The sequence below is a fragment of the Sphaerodactylus townsendi genome, linkage group LG02, assembly GCF_021028975.2.
Source record: "Sphaerodactylus townsendi isolate TG3544 linkage group LG02, MPM_Stown_v2.3, whole genome shotgun sequence".
Lineage (NCBI taxonomy): Eukaryota > Metazoa > Chordata > Lepidosauria > Squamata > Sphaerodactylidae > Sphaerodactylus > Sphaerodactylus townsendi.
Window position 1 is genome coordinate 50,140,498 of NC_059426.1, and position 20,930 is coordinate 50,161,427.

At 40.4% G+C, this 20,930-nt stretch overlaps 1 protein-coding gene across 1 annotated transcript in view; it reads right to left on the minus strand.

The window, feature by feature from the left end:
* THSD7B (thrombospondin type 1 domain containing 7B) overlaps positions 1–20,930 on the minus strand; it is a 552,862-nt gene that overhangs the window by 224,294 nt on the left and 307,638 nt on the right. The window contains exon 8 of the mRNA XM_048484496.1: positions 3,735–3,929. Within this exon, the coding sequence (XP_048340453.1) occupies positions 3,735–3,929 (195 nt within the window). The remainder of the gene's footprint in view (positions 1–3,734; positions 3,930–20,930) is intronic.

Consider the following 20,930-nt stretch of genomic DNA (forward strand, 5'->3'; position numbering starts at 1 on the left):
GATGTTTATACTAAGCTTGGTCAATGCCTTAAATATTTGATAAAATTCAGATTCGGGCTTATTTGGGCATAAAAGTATATGTATGTCTGAATAAGCCTGAATACCAGATTCAGTATGCCCGAATATATTCAGATATTCAGATATCTGAATATATTCGGGTCAGTCTGATTTTTGGGGGTTGGGGTTTTTTTGGTGTGGGTTTTTTTTTTCCGGCCTGCAGTGGGTGCATTTGGGCAGGACATATTTGGACCGATTTTGGCCCGAATATGCCCGAATTCACCCAGGTTATGGCCAAATCTGGCATTTCACTAATCACAAAAGCGGAGGAGGAGGAGGAGAAGAGTTTGGATTTATATCCCCCCATTCTTTCCTGTAAGGAAACCCAAAGGGGCTTACAATCTTTTTTCCCTTCCCCCCACAACAAACACGCTGTAATGTGGGTGGGGCTGAGAGAGCTCCGAAGAACTGTGACTAGCCCAAGGTATGTGTTTGTTTGTTTGTTTGTTTGTTTGTTTATTATTTCGGCTTCTATACCGCCCGATCCCCGAAGGGCAGAGTACACATTGGAGTGTCGGAGTGCACATGCTAATCTCGTTCACCAGATAAGCCTCCACAGCTCAAGTGGCAGAGCGGGGAATCAAACCCTATTCTCCAGATTAGAGACACCTGCTCTTAACCACTACATCACGTCATAAGAGATTCTTCCCCTGTCATAATAGTTTCCTTTTCTTTTTCCTAATGGAAAAACTAATTATGTTTTTGCTTTCTTCATTTACATCTCTGGTTCCAACAACTGTATAAATAGTTTGTTGAAAAATAAAATGATAATTAAGAAGGGGTGTGAGAAGACAATGATTCTTAAGCTAAACTATCTTTTGTTCCACTTAACCTCTGACTGGCTCAAGGATGAAGGATCGCTGCAGTGATTTTGATACCACTTGACTTTGCTCACCAGTAATAGTCTGGGACAGGCACCCACTTTCGGTTAAAGGGTTAATCCACTCATGATCTAAAATGAAAATAGATCTTTATTTGCTGTACAATAAGGACACCCATGCCCTAACCCGGATAGCCCAGGCTAACTTGATCTCTTCAGATCTCAGAAGGTAAGCACTGTTGACCCTGTTTAGTACTTGGATCAGAGACCACCAAGAAATATTAGGATCACTATATAGAAGAAGGCAATGGAAAAATCACCTCTTTTAGTCTCTTGCCTTGATAACAGCCCTACTGGGTCGACATCAGTCAGCTGCAATTTGATGGCACTTCAGATGCACACAAGGAAGCCAATTCACGAAGTCCTTATTATTTAATTCCTCCATCTGTAGCACTGGTAAAATTATAATAACCTAACTACCGGTAATTCATACTATAAGAACATGAGATGAGCCATGCTGGATCAGATCAAAGGCCCACGAAGTCCAGCATTTTGTTCACACAGTGCCAACCAGCTGCCTCTAGAAAACCCCAAAGCAAGATGATTGCAATAGCACTGTTTTGCCTGTGCTTCTCAGCAACTGATTTAAAGAAGAGTACCAGCTCTGGTACTAACCAGAAGGAGAAGATATTAGTAATGACTCCACTTCCCTTTTAAAGCCTTCCATATGGGCAGCCATGACCACATCCCATGGCAGTGAGCTCTGCAACTATGTGCTGTATGAAGTACTTCTTTTTGTCTGTCCTGAACCCTCCCACCTTGAGTTTCAGTGGATGACCCCAGGTTCTAGTGTTATAGGAAAATGAAAAAAAGCTTATACTATACTAACTGTACAGTATGAAATTGTAATCAGTGTTCAGAAAGACTTAGATTACTATTTCCAATTGGCTATGATGGCAGGGGCTGATGGGATTTGTAATCCATGAACATCTGGAGAGCCGCCGGTTGCAGACCCCTGCTCTAGGGGAAAATCAGACAACTCATATATCCATTTATGTTTATTTTTCTGTCCACGCATCTTGAAGAGTTCCACTGATATGATGGCTTAAGGTGAATAAGTAAATCTGGATGCTGCACATTTCCCACACATGGATAGACACATCTATAAATTTTATACTATACTACTCTATTGGACCAATTTTACAGGTTAAATACTATAGCTCCTGCTCTGCACTTCTCCTCCTAAAGCTAAAAGCCACTATTCCGTTATATAGATAGATGTTGGCACCTATGTTGCCTAAGATAGCACCTTCATCTACTCTAAACCAAATGATAGGAAGTAAGCAGATATGGTACCACTGAGGAGTATTTTCAAAATTACTTATAAACAGTTATTTCATCTTTCCATTTTGGTAAAATTATGCCATGGGTTATTTAATACAGTGCTTGATATATAACTATGCTAAAGCGTAAACATTTTTTAAATGATGCATTAAATTTTAACATGAAAACATACAATCACAATTTTTTCCCACTGTGCTTTTCCACAGCCCAATCTTAGTCATGTTATTTAGAAGAAGAAGAGGAGGAGGAGAAGTTTGGATTTATACCCCACCTTTCTCTCCTGTAAGGAGACTCAAGGTGGCTGACAAGCTCCTTTCCCTTCCTCTCCCCACAACAGACATCTTGTGAGGTAGGTGGGGCTGAGACAGTTACAAAGAACTGTGACTAGCCCAAGGCCACCCAGCAGGAATGTAGGAGTGCGGAAACACATCTGGTTCACCAAATAAGCCTCTGCCACTCAGGTGGAGGATTGGGGAATCAAACCCAGTTCTCCAGATTAGAATCCACCTGCTCTTAACCACTACACCACACTGAATTATCCTTGTGTTCAATAGGTCTTCTTCATAAGCTTGCATAGGATTATAACCTTAGGGTACTTTACAGACCTACAGTAATTTGCAATATTACCAGGAATGAACATTATTTATCTTTTTAAAATTCAGCATTTTGAGGTATTTACTAGCATCATTAAACCATTTTTCACTGTTAACAGATTCCATTGGCAATATAGTGGATTAAGAAATATTTGCAGATGCACAGGTTTTTTTTCAAGGATATAGGTTATTAAATAGTAGTATCACAATAGAATGGCATTTCCCCCCAATTCTTTTTCCAGGAAAATGTGGAACGGCTCACAGTTTTGAAAAGCTGAAGGCCAGACATAATGCACACCATTATATTCTTTACTGGTACTTATCTTCCATCATGGTGTTTATACAAGAGATTCTATTTTTAAACATGTTTGATCTGACAGTCTTAAGCATGAACATTCACGCTTGTACTTTTCCCAACTTTTTTTTAATTGGTTGTGGCACAAGAGGCCACTGTTGAGCTGCTAATAGGACACTCCTCTAATGTGATGCAAAGATTATTAGGTTTAGATGTCAGGAAGGGACCATACTACGTACATATTCCGAACTATTCAGTGCAAATATGCATTTCTTTCATCAATAAAAGTCAGGCACAAAGCAGAAGTGTACAAGGTCCCTCCCGCTCCAAAAAATGACCCTTCTCCCACTTCCCATCTTAATTTCTACAGCAATCTGTGCCGTATCTGGGGGGGTGGGGAAGTGTTTCCTGGATGTAGTAAACCTTATTTTCAAATTCCGAGTCTCAACACTCAAAAAGTTTTAGAACTACTGCAAATAAAACTCAAGCCCTCCTCAGACAATGGCTGGCCCATTATCTTAACCAGTAAATAAGTCAGAAAAATTCTTCTAAATAAGAACCTTTCTTAGCCTTGCTGCAGCCCAGGAAGGTGGCAAACAACAGCTTTAGGAGATCTGCTACTCACCTTCCCCTGGCAATGCCAATATAGATCTTGTGCGGCTTTGCTTCCCTTCTGCATTTTTGCCAGAGCATGAATGAGAACAGGATGACCACTGTGACCACTCAGTTACAACGCAGTCCCTTCCACAGGGCACTTCGCAGCCTGTTGTTCCAGAGGGAGAAGGAACCTCTGAACAAAAGTCATCCGATACATCCTCCCCTAAACAAGGACACAAAATATGGAGAGGAAAAAAACAGTTTAAGATTAACAACCGCTTTTGAAATGAATGTTGCAGTAGTCCTAAAGTAGTGATTCCATGATGTGCTATGGTGCTCACTATGTGTTTCCTGGCACCTCTTTGAAATACACTGCTGTTCCAGCCAACCGTAATTCAGTACTCAGTTAATTCTACAATTTTTGATTCAGTGTACAGAAAAGTATATGCTAACATGAAAGAGAAGTCTATTTACAGGTGATACACATTACCCTTTGTCAGATCTTGCAAACTCTCTGGACACACAGACACAGATGCAAACCTCTAAAAGAGGCCGAGAAAAGGACTTCTCATAGGTAGCACCATCTTGAAGGAGTCCCATGTTTGAACCCTATAAAGTTCTATTCACTCAATTACAAATAGTATTCTCACTTGGAATGTTTTTCCCCTTAAGATTTTTTGGAAAGCTTTCATTATCTTTAATGAATCCAAGAGAGACCCACCAGAGTAGCCGGTCATTTAAACACGTGCTAAGACAAGTGATAAAACTTGGAATTGGAGCTGCAGAAGGCAAATTCATCTCTTTGTTGGCAATGAGGCTTGTGTCTATCATGAGGCAGCCTGGCATATAATTACAATGTAGACGGTAAAACTCTCTATTGCTTTCGCAAGGCAACGTGTCTGTGCCAGCCTGCAAAGGAGAGAGACAGGCTGCCAGTGGAAGTGCTTAAAGCTGTCAATTGTGCAACAGTAATTTCTGCATTTATATCCCTAAATGAGGACAGCCTCATAGTCCCCGAGGTACAAATAAAACTTTCCAAGCATATTATCGGGAGTATTAGAACGAAGCAGGCAGGCAATCATGCTACAAGAGATGTTTTCAAATATTTTCTTTACAACCCAGTCTCTCTAGGTCTTGCCTCTACTGATCAGACAAAGCTTGAATCTCCTGATCACTGTTATTATTATTCTAACCCACTGAATGATTAAACAAATTTGAAAATCCCTCTCCTACAGCAAAGCATCTGATCATGGGTAAATACCGGTCTACTTGTATAATGCGTTTGGTAGGATTCTTTAACGGCACATATCACCCCCTGCTTAATCATTCTTTCAGAATGGTCTATTTCAACAGTAGCACTCTGGCTGATCGCATCAAGCTGACAGGTAGGATGTGTGGAAGATCTTAAACCATGGACCAATTAAGTGCTTGCTTCTATAAGCCATTCTGGTACCACAGTCCTCACAAGCATTTGACAGCCTGCCACTGTCACACTTGTTACCATCGCTCTGAGAACTGGGGTCAAGGTGGGGACTGCAAAGAAAGGGCAAACCTACAGGATTTCAATACTTCAGACCAGCCCAACAGCCAAAAAAAAAATCCATCCTGTTTTACCAATTCTATTCACAGGAAGTCTACAAATCGTTAGTTCCTGTCAGGTTTTATGTTGTAGTAGACAACTGGGTACACACTGAAGACTTACTTCCCTCCTTTTTTCAATCACAGTGGAATGAGTTATACACATTTAATTCTTGTCATTATCCATCTGGGTCTCACCTCAAGGATTACTGATGGGCATTGGTGGAGCTAGCTGAGCTAGCTTTTGGGGAAATATATGTTTTGTTCTTCGGGAAGCAAAAGAGTTATAGTTGAAAACTTGTCCTTTCTTGAAATTATTTTGTGTTTTTAACTTTAATAATAATTTAAAAACCCTCTGTCATCCACAAGGTAGAACATCATGTCTGAAGAAAGAGTCCAGGCAAGATCTAATGCTATTGAAGAAACTGGAATTAAATGGATCTTAGAGCTAATCCAAACAAAACATGGCAAGAAATAGGTTATAGTGCATGTAATGAGTACAAAATGTCACCAACTTCTGCACAGATCATAAAGACAATTTTGAAAATGCTGCATTATTTTTGTAAGTGTAAGTCCAGGCTATTTGCTGAATAAGTTATAGAAATCATTTGTTTAGAGGTGAACGTATACTGGACTGTAAAAGAGCAAAGAAGAGGTTTCATTGGACAAAACTCCAGTCCCATCTTGTCTCGTTACATTCCTACCCTTTTCCACACAATAGAAAAAGGTTTTTTGGGACAGTGAATGAACCTTGTAGTAGTAAAAAGTTTATGTATGCAAAATTCAGAAGCAACTAAAGTTTTCTGGAAGAAAAGAATGATTAATCTTATCGTCACTCATTTTATTTCAATTTACACATCTCAGATGTTTTATCTGAATACCACTCCCTAAATTCATCTACAAATATGCTTCAGATGAAATTTTTAAGTCAACATACGCTGACCCCGAATACTCCAATGACCATACAATGGCTTGTACCATTAGTCTGATGATAGAAGTCATGTCTTTATCTCAGCAAACCTACTTTGTGTCCAACAATCTACTGTGCTATAGATTATTTTCATAAAACTTCAGCAAGGTATATACAGACACCTACAGTTAAGTATGAGACCCCACAAAATCAATTTTAGATTTCATAAGGTATTATCTACATTTGGTATAACTGCCCCTCTAAATAAGATTATTTCCGCAATGCTGTCAACCTACATTGCACTATATGCAGAAACACAAAAAAGAAAGAGTTCTTTCCAGAGGAGCTGAAAATCAGATGTCCCACAGAGGAGAAGACAATGGATAAGAGATGAAGGAAGAACAACATGGGAAGAAATAGCATAAATAGAGTTACAGATACTACAGTCTTAGTTATAAGATGAGCAGGTCTAAGGGATGGAGCTGAAGGCTTCACATGAGGGGGGCTACTGGAGCAGGATTTGAGCAAAGGCAGGGAAATGATACAGTAGCATTCCAGGCAAAAGGGATACAATGAAGGAAAGAGTGGGGTCATTGAAGGAAACAATTAATGAGAGATCCTCTAGCTGCTAAAGCTAGAATGAGTCAACAATGTGATGTGGCAGTTAAGAAAGCCAATGCAATTCGGGCTGCATCAACAGGAGTATAGTGTCTAGAGATCAAGGGAAGTTATAGTATCACTTTATTCTGCATTGGACAGACCCCACCTGGAATACTGTGTCCAGTTCTGGGCACCACAGTTCAAGAAGGATATTAACAAGCGGGTCTATAATCCATGCCCTATGAGGAGAGACTTAGGGAACTGGGTATGTTTAGTCTGAAGAAGAAAAAGTTTAGGGGTGACATGATAGCCATGTTTAAACATTTGAAGGGATGTCATGTTGAAGATGGAGTAAGCTTGTTTTCTGCTGCTCCAGAGACTAGGGCACAAAGTAATGGATTCAAACTACAGGAAAGGAGATTAGGAAGAATTTCCTGACAGTAAGGCCTGTTCGATAGTGAAATTCTCTGCCTCTGAGCGTGGTGAAGCTCCTTCTTTGGAGGTTTCTAAACAGTGGCTGGATGGCCATCTGTTAGAAGTGCTTTGATTGTGTGTTCCTGCATGGCAGGAGGTTTAACTGAATGGCCCTTGTGGTCTCTTCCAACTCTGTGATTCTGTGAAAGAATGATATGAAAGAATGAGTCAATCCAATAGAATGATTTGATTTTTGTAGGTAACATGGGGTTTATTTAAGATACATGTAGTACGTGGATTTTTTTTTTGCCCTATTGCACTATGAGAGACTTGATTATATAAATAACTTCGCAACCAAGCCCTGAAACACAGAAGATTCTCATTTGCACATAAATGACTTGTACAACATTTTTGCATCTTTTAATGACACACTGTCCATCAATATTACTCCTTGTATCCTTCCATGTTCTCTGTGTAAAATAATGAAAGAGTCATTAAAATACTATGCCTGCTATAAAATTTTATGTCTCATTTAAATCTCAGGACACAATGCCAATAAACCTTGAGTAACTGCTTGTCTATTACAAAGATGCCAGTAAATAGTAGTAAATTTAGAAGTGGGAGGGGAGGAATCTAACTTGTCATTTGGCAGTTTGCTAACAGCAGTTTTAAATCTTTCATGATAAATAAGCTAACAGGGGAAAAAAATGTCCCCCAGACACCTAATTAGCTAATGGAACTGTAGCATTTAGACATTTCACAACAACAATTACAGAATTTAAAACTGTAAGATTGATTTGATATATTCCATTCTGAATGTACTCAGCACTTGGAAATGTTGCCATTGACTTTTTTTCTCCACATCACAACACCAAATCAAATATTATGTCACACTCCACAGAAATTTCCACCTGGGTGCTGGCTTTTGCTAATGCCAATCCATAGTTAAGAACTTCTGTACGAAGTGTTGTCAGTTTGTCAGTGTGACCAGCAGGGTGAGGAAATAATCTAATTGCTTTGCTCCGCTGCCATTTTAGCAGTCGAAAGGGAGAAGAAAAAGAACAGTCAAGCAAAGAATGACTGGGGCACAAATGTCAGACAGGAGAACAAAGCAGCAAAGACATGATGTACAAAGAGGAAAAAGGAAAAATTCCTGAATGCTTTACAATATTCAAATATGAATCAAGGGGAAAGACAACCCAACCACAAGGAAGAGGAAGGAGACATATGCTCTAAGATAAGTGAATGGTTTTAAACAAGAATTTATCAATTTTCTTTATTAAAATCCTGCTCTAAAAAGTAAAAAAAATCTAAACTCTTAAAAATCCTACTTTTAAAAGTTAGGTATTTTCTCACTAACATTCAATGGCATTGTTACCACCTGTGGTGGGTGGGAGGGCTCTGTTTTTGGCCCCTTCCAAACACGCAGAATAATGCACTTTCAATCCACTTTCACAATTGTTTGAAAGTGGATTTTGCTAAACCTATACCCTCAATTTTATATAATCCTAAGACTGTGTGTACACTTTGCTGCTTTCATTATTGTGTGCTTGTACATTTATTATTTCCCTTTAATAAAATTGTTAAGTCCACACATTGCATGAAAGGTGAATTCTCACATTCGTTTTGTTTGCTACATGTATGCTGTGTTTTGTTTTCAGATTTACATTCTTGGTTATCATGGGACACCCATTTGATTTAATCAAAGAGTCTGAATACATTTTGGGGTGAGCAAAATCTTGCCATTTTGCCTCATTTAGTCTTTTCCACTCTTATGGATTTGATCCCCAAAAAAGCCACAAAAATTTGTAACTCTAAGAATGAAGAGGGTATGGTCCACCCATAACCCCCCAACTTGTAGTCCATTTGTTTTCCCATGCCTGGGACATTTGAGGACACAGAGAGGGACCAATCCAGGCACTTAGAGATGGTTCTTTCATTGCCAAGCAGATGATTCAGAACCCAAAAGTATCTTTTGAAGGGCAGTTACTATTCCAAGATCTACTATATGTTGTCTCTTTGAGACACATAGTGTAAAAATTCCCCTTTTCAGACATAATGTAATCAGACTCCCTAGGTGTTGAGATAGAATCCTAGTAATTTTAACTGACTCACTGGAATGAGATCCAGAATCAACACATATTGGATAAACATTGTGAAAGAAAAACATTAAACAGTGGAGTGAACATTATCACTGACCAAAAAATGAGTCCAAAAAATGAGGACAATCCCATGAAGCAATAAGCATGGATAAATCTGGTTTAATAGAATCTGACCAAGAATGTTATTCGCTGCCCTCTTACCCCAAACATATTGCTCATATTCAACCATACCATCTGTGCAAGAAGCCGAGAAAGATTTATGTGAAAAATGATTTATAGCTACTACGCCAGGACAATCTTCTCCAAACGTGTCCAGGAATTTCTAAGTCTTTCAAATAAGGTGACAAAAATGTTAGAGTACACACAAAGAAGAATTTATATGTACACAGAAACGTCTTACTGTGAAAACAATGGAAAGTTATGCTCTCCCCAGCCCTACTACTTGTGTGTGGGGGAGATAAATGGGCATGCAATTTTATTTAAACAAAACAACCAGTGATCTCTTCACTGAGTTGTCTTCTCAGTGAAAATGTTTACTATGCCTAGTCAAGCCTAAGGAGCAGAATCTTGTCTCTTTTGTCCCCAGTTGAGTTTATCTTTGATGCTGTCAGTCATTCTCCCTTCCCTCTTTGGCTCTTTGGGGGAGAGATTGGTGCTTACTTTCCTTGTCTCTTCCTCCCTCAATGGATCCTTTCTTTGGCATTTTCCAAGGATCTGTCCTTGATCTCGTCCCTTTTCCTCTTCATTTTTCTTCCTTTTCACCCTCCTTTTATCATCTTTTGGCCTGTCATCCATAAACTGTTGATGTGCAGCTTTCTCTCAATCCCTTCTCTGTGCCTGCTGGAACTTTCCATGGTTACTAATTGCCTTTCTGCTTTTATTACTTCATGGATGTCTGCTCATTTTCTTAAATTAACCTTGATGAAACTGAATTTCTTGTAATTTCTGTCCATAAATCTTTTCCTCTCCCAGTCTTTATGAACTTTGATGATCATATAATCCATTTTCTGCCCAGAATGTAATTTTTTGGGGTTGTCTTTATTTTTCATTCCTGAGAGTTAGTCCTTTGCTAAGTAGGATCAAATAGCAGAGCCCTGACAGATGTTCTAGAAGTAAAGGAGGAGGAGTAAGTAGTAAATAGTGGTAAGGTTTACCTGCATTGTTCAGTATGTATTGCAGCTGCTATTAATATGCTTCTACTATCCCAAGGTAATGTGTCCTTTCCTTGATCCCAACCGGACACGTAAGTTGGGGGGAGGCAGGAACCCCAGGTACTAATCATGCGGATCACATGGAGGTTGCATTCAGCCAGCTGCCTTCCTCCCCTGCCCACCCCCAGAAAGACTGCCTCCCTCCCTCCCCCAGGATGACTGCCGGAGCATGGCCCTCATGTTGGGTGGGTGAGCTGGAGGGCAAGAAAGCAGGTGGCATCAGTGGTGACAACTATGTTTGCTGCTGCCTTCCTTGAAAGAGGCAAGGAAGGAAGGAAGCTGAAGAAGGGGGTGGGGACAAGGCCTGCTTGGCCAATCCTGTGCCCTCATGCTCTTCTGGCCAATCAAAAGCCTCCTGTACCTCCAAGCAAGTTAAACGTTAAAGAAAGAGGTGAGAGGTATCCATTGCGGAAGGGAAGAGCATGGTAGCCAAGCCCTGCCCTGCAGTCCATGTGCGCCTGCTGGCTGGTCAGCCTTTTCTCCTCCCACTCCTTGGAGCCAAGTATGCCGGCCTGTCCTCTATCAGTGGTGGTGGTAGGTAAGGGAGAAACCTTGAGAGCCAAAGGTAACTCCTCACACTTGCACTGGAAAGTGCAGGGTCCACAGAGCCTTCCTGGTGGCCTTGCCCTGGTTGCTGGTCTGAACTGTCCTGATTATGGTCAGGGCTGGTGCTCGTTTTCCTCTCCCTCCAGATGCAACAGACTATACCCGAGGCCCCACCCAGAGTAACTGGAGGCCTTTGGAAGGCAGATGGGGGGGGGGCAGGGGGTGGACTCCTGAATCTCCTGTAATAAGGAGAAACTACATTCATAGCTAAATATTTAAGATCTGAGTAGAAATTCTGAAAAACAGCAATGGATGGGGAAAGATGAGAAGGGCACATCTGAAAGCAACCAGCCAGACTGACTGACTGGGAGGGGGCCCAAAGCTCAGCTGACCTGCCCCACTGAGGAGCATTTGCTGCCATCAGCTACACTTACAAATGATACGTTGCTATAGAATATTGCACAGCAGTCTACCTGCCTGCTCCCTAGCTTTTTTCACTTGCATAACAATGCTACTGTGAGAGGACCTTTAAGTGAAGGTATGTGGAGAAGGTAACAGTTGATAAACCATAAAATCCTAAGAAATAAACCATAAGTACACCGCAAATTAAAACATCACCTTATACTAGCAAAAAGGAAAGTAAAAACTTCAGATTAGTCTGAAGATTAAAAAGAAACTCTAACCCACCCTTTTCCAGCCCCATAATGGAATGTTCCCATCCCCACTCTTTCAACTCTCTAGATCAGTGAGGAAGTGAAGAACTGAAACTGAAAGCAACACGAGACAAGCTACATAGTGGAAAGAAAAGAAACCCAACAAGGGGGGAAAGCGCATAGTCTGTGCAGCTCCTAATAAGAGCCCTGTCTGGGAACATCCTGCACTATCAAGCCAGAACTCCAGATAGAGCTTTCTGGGAAGGTGAAGGAGCTCAGCCAGTTAAACCTTTGTTGACTTGAAGAAGTGTATATGCTGACCCTTCTGCATCTTGTGAATTTTTCTTTTCTCTGTCTGGCTGATTACCCACCGGCGCAGAGGGGCGTGGTGGGACAGGAGGCGTGTCAGGGCAAGAAATCTTATCCCGATGTGCATCCTCTTTGGGGCATGCCGAGAGAGGAGGCGTGTTGGGTCAAGATTTATTGTACCAATGTGCTTCCTCTTTCTCTGCGCACGCTTCTCGAAAGCAAGGCACTTCTGGCATGACTTTTCATACCAAGGAAGGATGAGGCCGGAGAACTGTGGGTAATATGCCTCCTACAACCTTTTCTCTGAGGGAGCCTTTACTTCTTTCTTGCTTGACTCTCTCTTCTTTCACACTAGTGGTTCCAAGTAAAAATGCTGGCTAGAAAAACTGAGCAAAATCTATGATAATGTTGGGTTGTCTCCTTGAATGGTAGTAGAGAATTGCCTCAGGAGTGCAGGGGGCATAGGAAGGGGGGACAAAAGCAGAACTTCCAAGATCTGACAAGATTGGGTAGGTCTGGGCCATCAGGCTCACTGATGGTGGAAAGTGGCTCAGGAGGAAACTCTAATGTTCACAGAAAACTTCTGCTGGAAGCTGACTGCTTATGACAAGGTTTTCTGTTTGCATTCCAGGCTGGTATCTAGCACCTAGCTTTGTCTGACAGAAACCGAGAGAATGCATTAGAGAGAAAAAAAAAGCAATGAAGTCAGAAGATTCAAAATGTTCTCCCAGTCAAAATATTACTGACAGCTATTCCTGTCTTTCTTCTTCCTGTATTATGAGTGGCAATTTAAAAGCACTCTGCACATACTCAGTGGCTTCTTCATTAACCATTTACTCTGGAACAGATGACAGTAATCCATTGTTATGCAGAATTAAAATGTAATTGTCCACCAATCACATTCCAGTGATTTTGATGTTTTCACATCTATTTTTCAGACCTAATTTATATCAGTATTTTTAAGCAATTGCAGTTCCAACCATCCTGTCTATATGAGGACTAACAAACCTTTTTTTAAGTTACCCGGGATGATGTCCCTTTACATTTGACTCCTACTTTCTCTTATTTTAAGCTATTTCTGCTACTTCAATTAATTATTTTTTTTTGCTGTTTGCTGGGATGGTGTGGCATTTCTGAATCATTCCTTGTTGGGGGTGGGTGGGTAATTGTTGCTTTTCTGCACTTTGAATGATCATAATTGTGCAATTACAAAATCATGAAAAATAAAAACAATATTTTGGGGGGTGGGAGGTTTTTCCCCCCAATTTCTCCGTTTGCCCCAGGCACCATTTTTGTAGCTATGCCCCCGATCCCCACAAGTGAGTAGGGTTTGTAATATAAACTGCTCAATTTTTTAAAAAAGCCTCCAACTGTTGTTATCCAGTCCTCCTTTCCAGTTCCCCTTGCTTCTGGAGTAATAAAAGCTTCCCAATTAAAAGGTAAATATGGCAGCCAGAAGAGCTCACTAGAAAAGCAGGATAAGCTTCCGGTTGTCTACTCTTTTTGGAATTACCCAATTCCTACTGTCTCCAGACATGTTCTTCTGCTGAGGATGATCAAGATTGTCTTTTTCAGTCTTCGGAGTTGAATCAAGGGGCCAATAAAATAACAATTCAAAACAACCCTGATGGGGGTGGACGGGAATTGTACATTTGTAAGCATGTATTTATCCCCTGCCCCATGTTGATTCTCCTCTCTTCTTGCTTGGGAAGGTAGAAAAGAACCTAGCAAGACAGAGTGGCTGACATCTGTGTTGTTTTTCGCCTCCTACCAGAATTCTCTTAAGTGCTCAAAAAACTTGTTTGAACATTTAAGACTTCGAAAGAGACAGATATTCACAAAAACGTTGTTTTTTTCCAAATCATGACAGGGTCAGAACATCACAACTTCCAAGTCCATGTCTTATTCTGAATGTTTAGACCATTATATCTTCCTGCAAGTAAAAAAAAAGCCAGATAAAATCAGCTTGCACTTTAGAGATGACCCCAGCCGTTGACTTATATCCCACACAGACTATATCCATAGGTGAAGCAATATGAAATCACAAATTGCAATTTTATCACCTCCCCACTCCCCCAGCAGCCTGAAATACCCCCAAAATTTCATTGCTGGGGGACAGAAGACCCTCACATGCAGGATTCCAGGGAACACTTCAGGCTGCCATAGGGGGTGGGTGCAAGTATTCTGCGTTCTGTGTGTGCATTTCTCCCCAGCTATTTAAATATTGAGTGGGATCGAAGCACTAGTCACTCTTTGTAATGCTAAAGTTCAACTTTTACATGGTGTTTTTGTACAGGTCAACAAAAAGTATTACTATTAAAAATATGAATCCGCTATTGTTTGAAGGGAGCAATCTATTGGGTTGCCTCAGAATTCTATCATTTCATTTTTCTGCATATTGAGGAATACGACTGTTTCATTTGTTCTTAGTTACGTAATAGATTTTGTTCTGAAATCTGTTCTGAAATAGATTTGTTGTCAAATATGGATTGCCTTGATGCAGGATTCTTATAATTATTATATTTCTGCAGAATGCAAAAAGACCTGGCTATAGATTCTAAGTTCTCGGACAAGCACATACAGTGGAAGGCTGATTTCAAGGCTATAATTAAAATTCTTAACTTGGAAAAATGAAGTGCAGCCATCATGTTCCTCGACTTTTTTTATTTTTACCTGCTAACATATGCCTCAAGAAAAGAACCTTTAGTTTGCATAAAGAATTGAACCACTAGCAAAGAGAAACAGTCCATATGACTGAACAAATGGCTTGTGTTGGCAGAGTTCCTGTTTTCAGAAACTCTGAAAGCTAATCATAATAAATAACTATAAATGCCACCTGGATTTCCAAAGAAGAAGAAAAGAACACCTCTCCCAAACACCTGTGTTTGAGATTCCAATATGAAAGGATCATGGAAAACAAAATAAAAAACAGTACAAATAAAATCTGTATGGAAATGAAAGTTCAGGAATCAGCACCTGAATTGTTAAAAGTTGAAGAGGAAAAGGAGTTTGGATTTATGCCCCCCTTTTCTCTCCTATAAGGAGACTCAAAGAGGCTTACAAGCTCCTTTCCCTTCCTCTCTCCACAGCAGTCACCCTGTGAGGTAGGCAGGGTTAAGAGAGTTCTGGAGAACTGCGACTAGCCCAAGATCACCCAGTAGGAATGTAGGAGTGGAGAAACAAACCTGGTTCACTAGATAAGACCATCGCTCATGTGGAGGAGCAAGGAATCAAACCTGGTTCTCCAGATTAGAATCCACCTGCTCTTAATCACTACTCTGCTGGCTCTCTGCAAGTATTTTGGGAATCTTTGGACCATCCAGTGCTTTAAAGCAAATAAATAAACAAATAAACAGGGGAAAAAGAAAAAGAAAGTAGTCTTTTCTAGAGATTCATTAAGTTTTCATTGCAGGCATCACTGCCACCTGTTAACCTCATAATTAGGGTGGTATAAATATGCTTGCAACTGATGCTTAATGGAAAACAAAAGATTCCAATCAGTGACAGTAATTATGGGTTCAATCTAAAAGACTCTGAGGATCAAACTATACGTGTTATGCAATGCATTCACCACAAGGACTCGCAATGAGTACCAGCTGTGGGAACTCAATTTTGAAGTCCTGCAAGGGTCTAAATCAAACTAGAACTGACCTGAAATAGCCCTGTGGGACTTCACTTGCCTCCCAGAGCACACCACCAATGCACATGCTGCTTCTCGACAAGGAACTGTTCCTACCATCTAAAAACACAAGATGCCATTTTCAACCAAAAGCTTTATGTTCCAGTCCAACGCCTTGTTTTGTACCCCATCCACTGATGAAAATAAAAATGAACAAAAGTCTAAAACAATGTCAAAACAACAGTCATACCACAGTCTTGGCATCAGAATTTAATAAGATTTCAAAATGAACGTTTAAATGAATACACACACAATAAAAGCTTTATTATCTGGCACTTGATTATCCAGAATGTTTAATTATCCAACACTGACCAAAGGCTCAGTTTTTCCACCTCAGCTGCCAGACCTCTGCAATTTCAGGCAATATGCCCCATTCCCACCTCTTCAGAAAGCCAGCATATCTCCAGCTACTGCTGCACTTCTGACATCATCTTTGTGTGCCTGCTTTTCCATCACCCTGCCTTGAGCTGTTGGGAGCTAGCTCAGCTAGATGACTTGATTATCTGCTGTCTCTATAGGGTGGCTCTATAGCTTGAGAGAGTCTCTCCAGGTATAGGGCTGTTGTCATGGCTTTCCCAAAAGAGGTGGCATTTAATTGATGTAGATTCCTCTAGGTAGAGGGCAAGGAAGAGAAATAAGCTTGTACATCCAACAAATTTACTTAATAGGCAATTCTTATTCATTTACAGTGGTCAAGGCAAATCTAAAAGGAACTAAAAATGTTAGACCTGTCATTTCAATACAGATGTAAGAACAAATTATGCTAAGTGTACAAGACTAGGAATGCCTGGCATTACAAGTATAAAAGCTTGTAAGAGTGACATCTGATGGAGGGTACTTTGATTCTCAAAAGCTTGTATCCTGAAAATCTTGATAGTCTCTAAGGTGCCACTAGACTCAAATCTAGTGACTGTATGTAGTAGCTCATAACTTTGTGTGGACAAGCAAAGCAAGTTCATCCCACCATGGTACAAACAACAATCTCCATTTTAATAATCATTTGCCAGCTATCTCATATGGCACTTGAGTTAACATGCTCTCATTAACACCCATAACAGCTCTAGGGTGATTTAATCATCCACATCACACTATCACAGTTAAAAAGCAATTCCTTCACACATACACCCAGAAGTCTTCCTTATTAATACGTTACACAAACAAAACAGAGAGAAAAGTCCAACAACACAGGAGATCCACTGTGAATAACAAAATACATCACAATTGTTTAGATTGGTAGGACTGGCTCTGCCCACTTCTATTTACCCCCCCTCCCCATTTTGACACAACACTACTATACTCCTCATACAAAGTGGTGGCTGTTAACTTGCGATGATGTTATATGACAGTTCAGAAAACCGAGCTACAACAGTCCACTCTCAATTGAGATTCATCAAAACAGATGTTAAATTCTGGCAACAAACCTCAACACATTTTTGTCTTATCTTCTCACTCTAGACAGGTCCCTAATCTTAGATCAACGGAAATGTCTAATTTCACTCAGAAAGTCACATATACCCCCTAAATAAGTAAATAATAGGCATGATACCGCAATATAAATGTTATCTTTCTGGTGTGCTTCTGTTTTGCCTCCGAGCTTGGAATTTTAATTACATCATTAATAATTGTGCCATCATTTATAGCCCACAGTGCATGATTCCTAAGGAGGCATTTAAGGAATATTAAATATCAAAGCAGCACCATCTTCTATAACCGGTCCATTGGTTATATTAGAACGGCCATCTAATCCTATGCACAACTCAGTTATGATAGCATCTATAAAAGTATTCAGAGGGAGAAATCATTTATGATAATATAAAAAGAAAACACTCCACAATGAGAAAAGGTTTTTTTTTCTCCTTTTAGACCACAAGGAAAAGCTTACGGGAAAAAAGGATTTTCAAGTGGATTCAAACATCATTTATACTTGCCCTTTAACTTAATCTTGATGTAGTATATTTTTATTTGTTTCCAGTTCTGAGAATTTTCTCCTACTCCGTGTAGGCTTCATTCAGTGCAGCCCTAAGGACAATTACTCCCTTATAATTTCCTTGAGTTCAGAGGACCCAGAAAGGTATAACTCTACTTCAGATTGCACTGAAAAGTTGTGGACTATGACCCTAAGCAACAACAAAAGCATGCACATAGTCAAAAGAAAACGGAAGATGTGTCGTAAGCAGAACATGCTACGAACACAAATTACAATCACATACCAGTGGACAGTTGCAAATTTCCCTTTAAAAATCCATGCTCAAATTATAGGTAATGTGCTACATTTCTTTGACAATGTTATTCAGAAATTATATTGCTAACTTCACTCTTTCTAGTAATATCTGACATGAGAGTCAATAAGAAAATTGAAAACATTTGGCAAAATCTAGAAAACAACAAGCTCAGTAGGGCTTCGGGCTAATGAAAAACAGCTGTAGCCCATATAACTTTTTTCAAAGAAAAGGACACTTTTATTCATTTTTGGTTTTGGTATTTAAATGCTAAAAAGCATTTACAGTTTTAAAAAAAACTTTAAAAAATAATTTGATAATGCAAAGTGTACTTTTAAAGCCAGGAACATTTCAGAGTCAACTGGTTCTGGTGGGTTTTCCAGGCTGTGATAACTTCCCTCTGTGATACACCTCTGAAGATGCCAGCCAGAGATGTAGCCAAATGTTAGGAAAAAGATCCACCAGACCACAGCCACACAGCCCGGAAAACCCACCAGAACCAGTTGAATTCGGCCATGAAAGTCTTGACAATACATTTCAGAGTCAGTTTGAATCATCACATGGAGGGTCTGAAGGTAGGGCTGAGGGTAGGCTGAAGGTGGGAAAAGGAGACGTGAGTAGGACATTGGCAATATCACTATATCCCTTGCAGGTAAAACAAAGTGACAAAGAGTAGCTCTAGGAATCACCAGAATTTCTATGGTAGAATCAAAGAGTTTCTAGTGATTTCTAGAGCTATCCTACGTCACTTCCACATTATACCCAGAAGTGTCATAGTGATGTTGGTGACACTGATTTTTTAAAAAAATTATTTTTCTCACACCACTGCTGAGTGGCAGCAGGCAATGGGGCTTGCTGGCATGAAGCCTCCCACCATAATATGAGGCCTGGCAAGCCCAGTAAGGGCACTTTCGCATGTGTAGAATAATGCAATTTCAAAGCACTTTCACAATTGTTTGCAAGTGGATTTTGCCATTTCGCACATTAAAATCCAGCTGCAAAGTGGATTGAAAGTGGACTGAAAGTACATTATTCTGCATGTGCAAAAGTGCCCTATGTCATGGCAGCAATCCTCGTGAATACTTCTAAGCCATTTGTATAGATCACAGCTTAATTATGATATGTATGGTCCTCAGTCACAAGGGGGGATTCACAACTAAGAGTTGTTCTGGATGTAGGATTATATGTCTATGGCTCATTATACATAGAACGCTTACCTCAGGACTCTTTACTGCATAAGCATAAGCATAAGCATAAGAATTTTATTGTCATTGTGCACGCACAACGAAATTTACAGCAGCATTCCTCGATGCACACAATTTCAGACTCATACATCATCCTCACTTTCCCCTTCCTCCACCCATCCCTACACAGCCCCAAATACATCAATATGAAGCAGCGGAGTTTAGCATAGCCACAGCTCTAGAGTAGAAGCTGTCTCTAAGCCTCTTTGTCCTAGTTCTGAGGGCCCTGTATCGTCTGCCAGATGGTAACAGTTTAAAAAGAGAGTGTGCTGGATGAGACGGGTCCCTCAGAATATTTTGGGCTTTATTTAGGCTTCGGATGCACAATGGGATTCGGATGGTTTAGGCTGCACAGTGGGATTGTAGTGGAATCTCCTTGTGTTTCTCTGTTTACACATGAGGATGCAGTCAATGGCCGGCAGCTCAGTTTGTCTGCTGAACTTTGCTGGGCCTCTGCTTCTCCCAGTTCTCCTAACTTCACCCATCAGCTGCTTGAATACCCGGGTCTAATCACACTCAATCGTTCCAAGGCAAGAACTGATATTCTCTCTCTGACCTTCCCCTCTCTTGCTGCCACTGCTGCAAGAGAAGAGAAGAGAAGAGAAGAGAGACGCTTGTTTTAAAATAGAGGCTTGTTAGAAATAAAGCTTTAAAAAGCCCTCCCAATCATTGGGAAGGGCAGAAGTACAGTGGAGGAATGGAGCCAAAAAGAGCCCTGCTTGTACTGTTCTTTGCAAAAGTCAACTCTATTATTATTATATCGATATATTGTTATATCGATATGATCATTTAGGGAAGTGGGAAGGAGCTGGCAACATGGAACGGGGGTGAGGGGAAGGTGTGGATGGCAGTACGAGGGAGTGGGAAGGCTGGCCATGGGCAGAGGGAAGATTTCCAGGGCAAAGCTGTGCTCACTGGCAAATCTGCCTTCTCTGGCAGCGAAGCAAATTAAAAGTCATGCTGGAAATAGTCTCGCTTGCCGCAGAGAGAACAGAACATGAAAGTGGGTCTCTAGAAAATAGATCTGTACAAGAAATCTTGCTGCAATGGAGGACATTTGTTCCAACTGCGCACCAGACACCTTGTGCATATTCAGCTTATAATAGGTTTGAAAGTGTATTTCTGTGTGTTCTAACTATCTTATGAAGCACAGATATGTCAGAGACAAGTTTATTGTTCAAGATTTGCGAATCAGAATACAGGAAATCCAGCATGGTGTAGTGGTTAAGGTGTAAGACCAGTACCTGGGAAATCCAGGTTTGCATCCCCAATAGTTCCATGGAAGCTTTCAGGATGACCTTGGGCCAGTCACATACTCAGTATTTGGATGGAAGATCTCCAAGGAATACTAGAGTTGTGACACAGAAACAGGCAATGGCACACCACCTCCGAAATCTTGTAAACCCTAAAAGGCATTTTTACCTGGATTACATTGACTCTCAATATTGGATGCCTAAACATAGGGCTCATGCATTGAAGGGAATGCATAAAACCAGATGTTCCTCTGTCCAAAATGCATGAAAGCTCTATGGAATGCATTAGAACTCACTTTCTGAATTGAGAAAACCTGGAAGGTGTCTACAATGGTTGATACCCCCATCCATATCAACTGCTAATATCACAGAAATGAAAAAAGTAATAATCTGTCTATAACTTAGGGGATGGAAAAGTCACTTCTGCTTATTCAGTTATTAAAACCAAGGACTGCTCTTTGATAGCAAGTGCTTTCTGCAAGATATATTCCCCACTTGCATGTGCA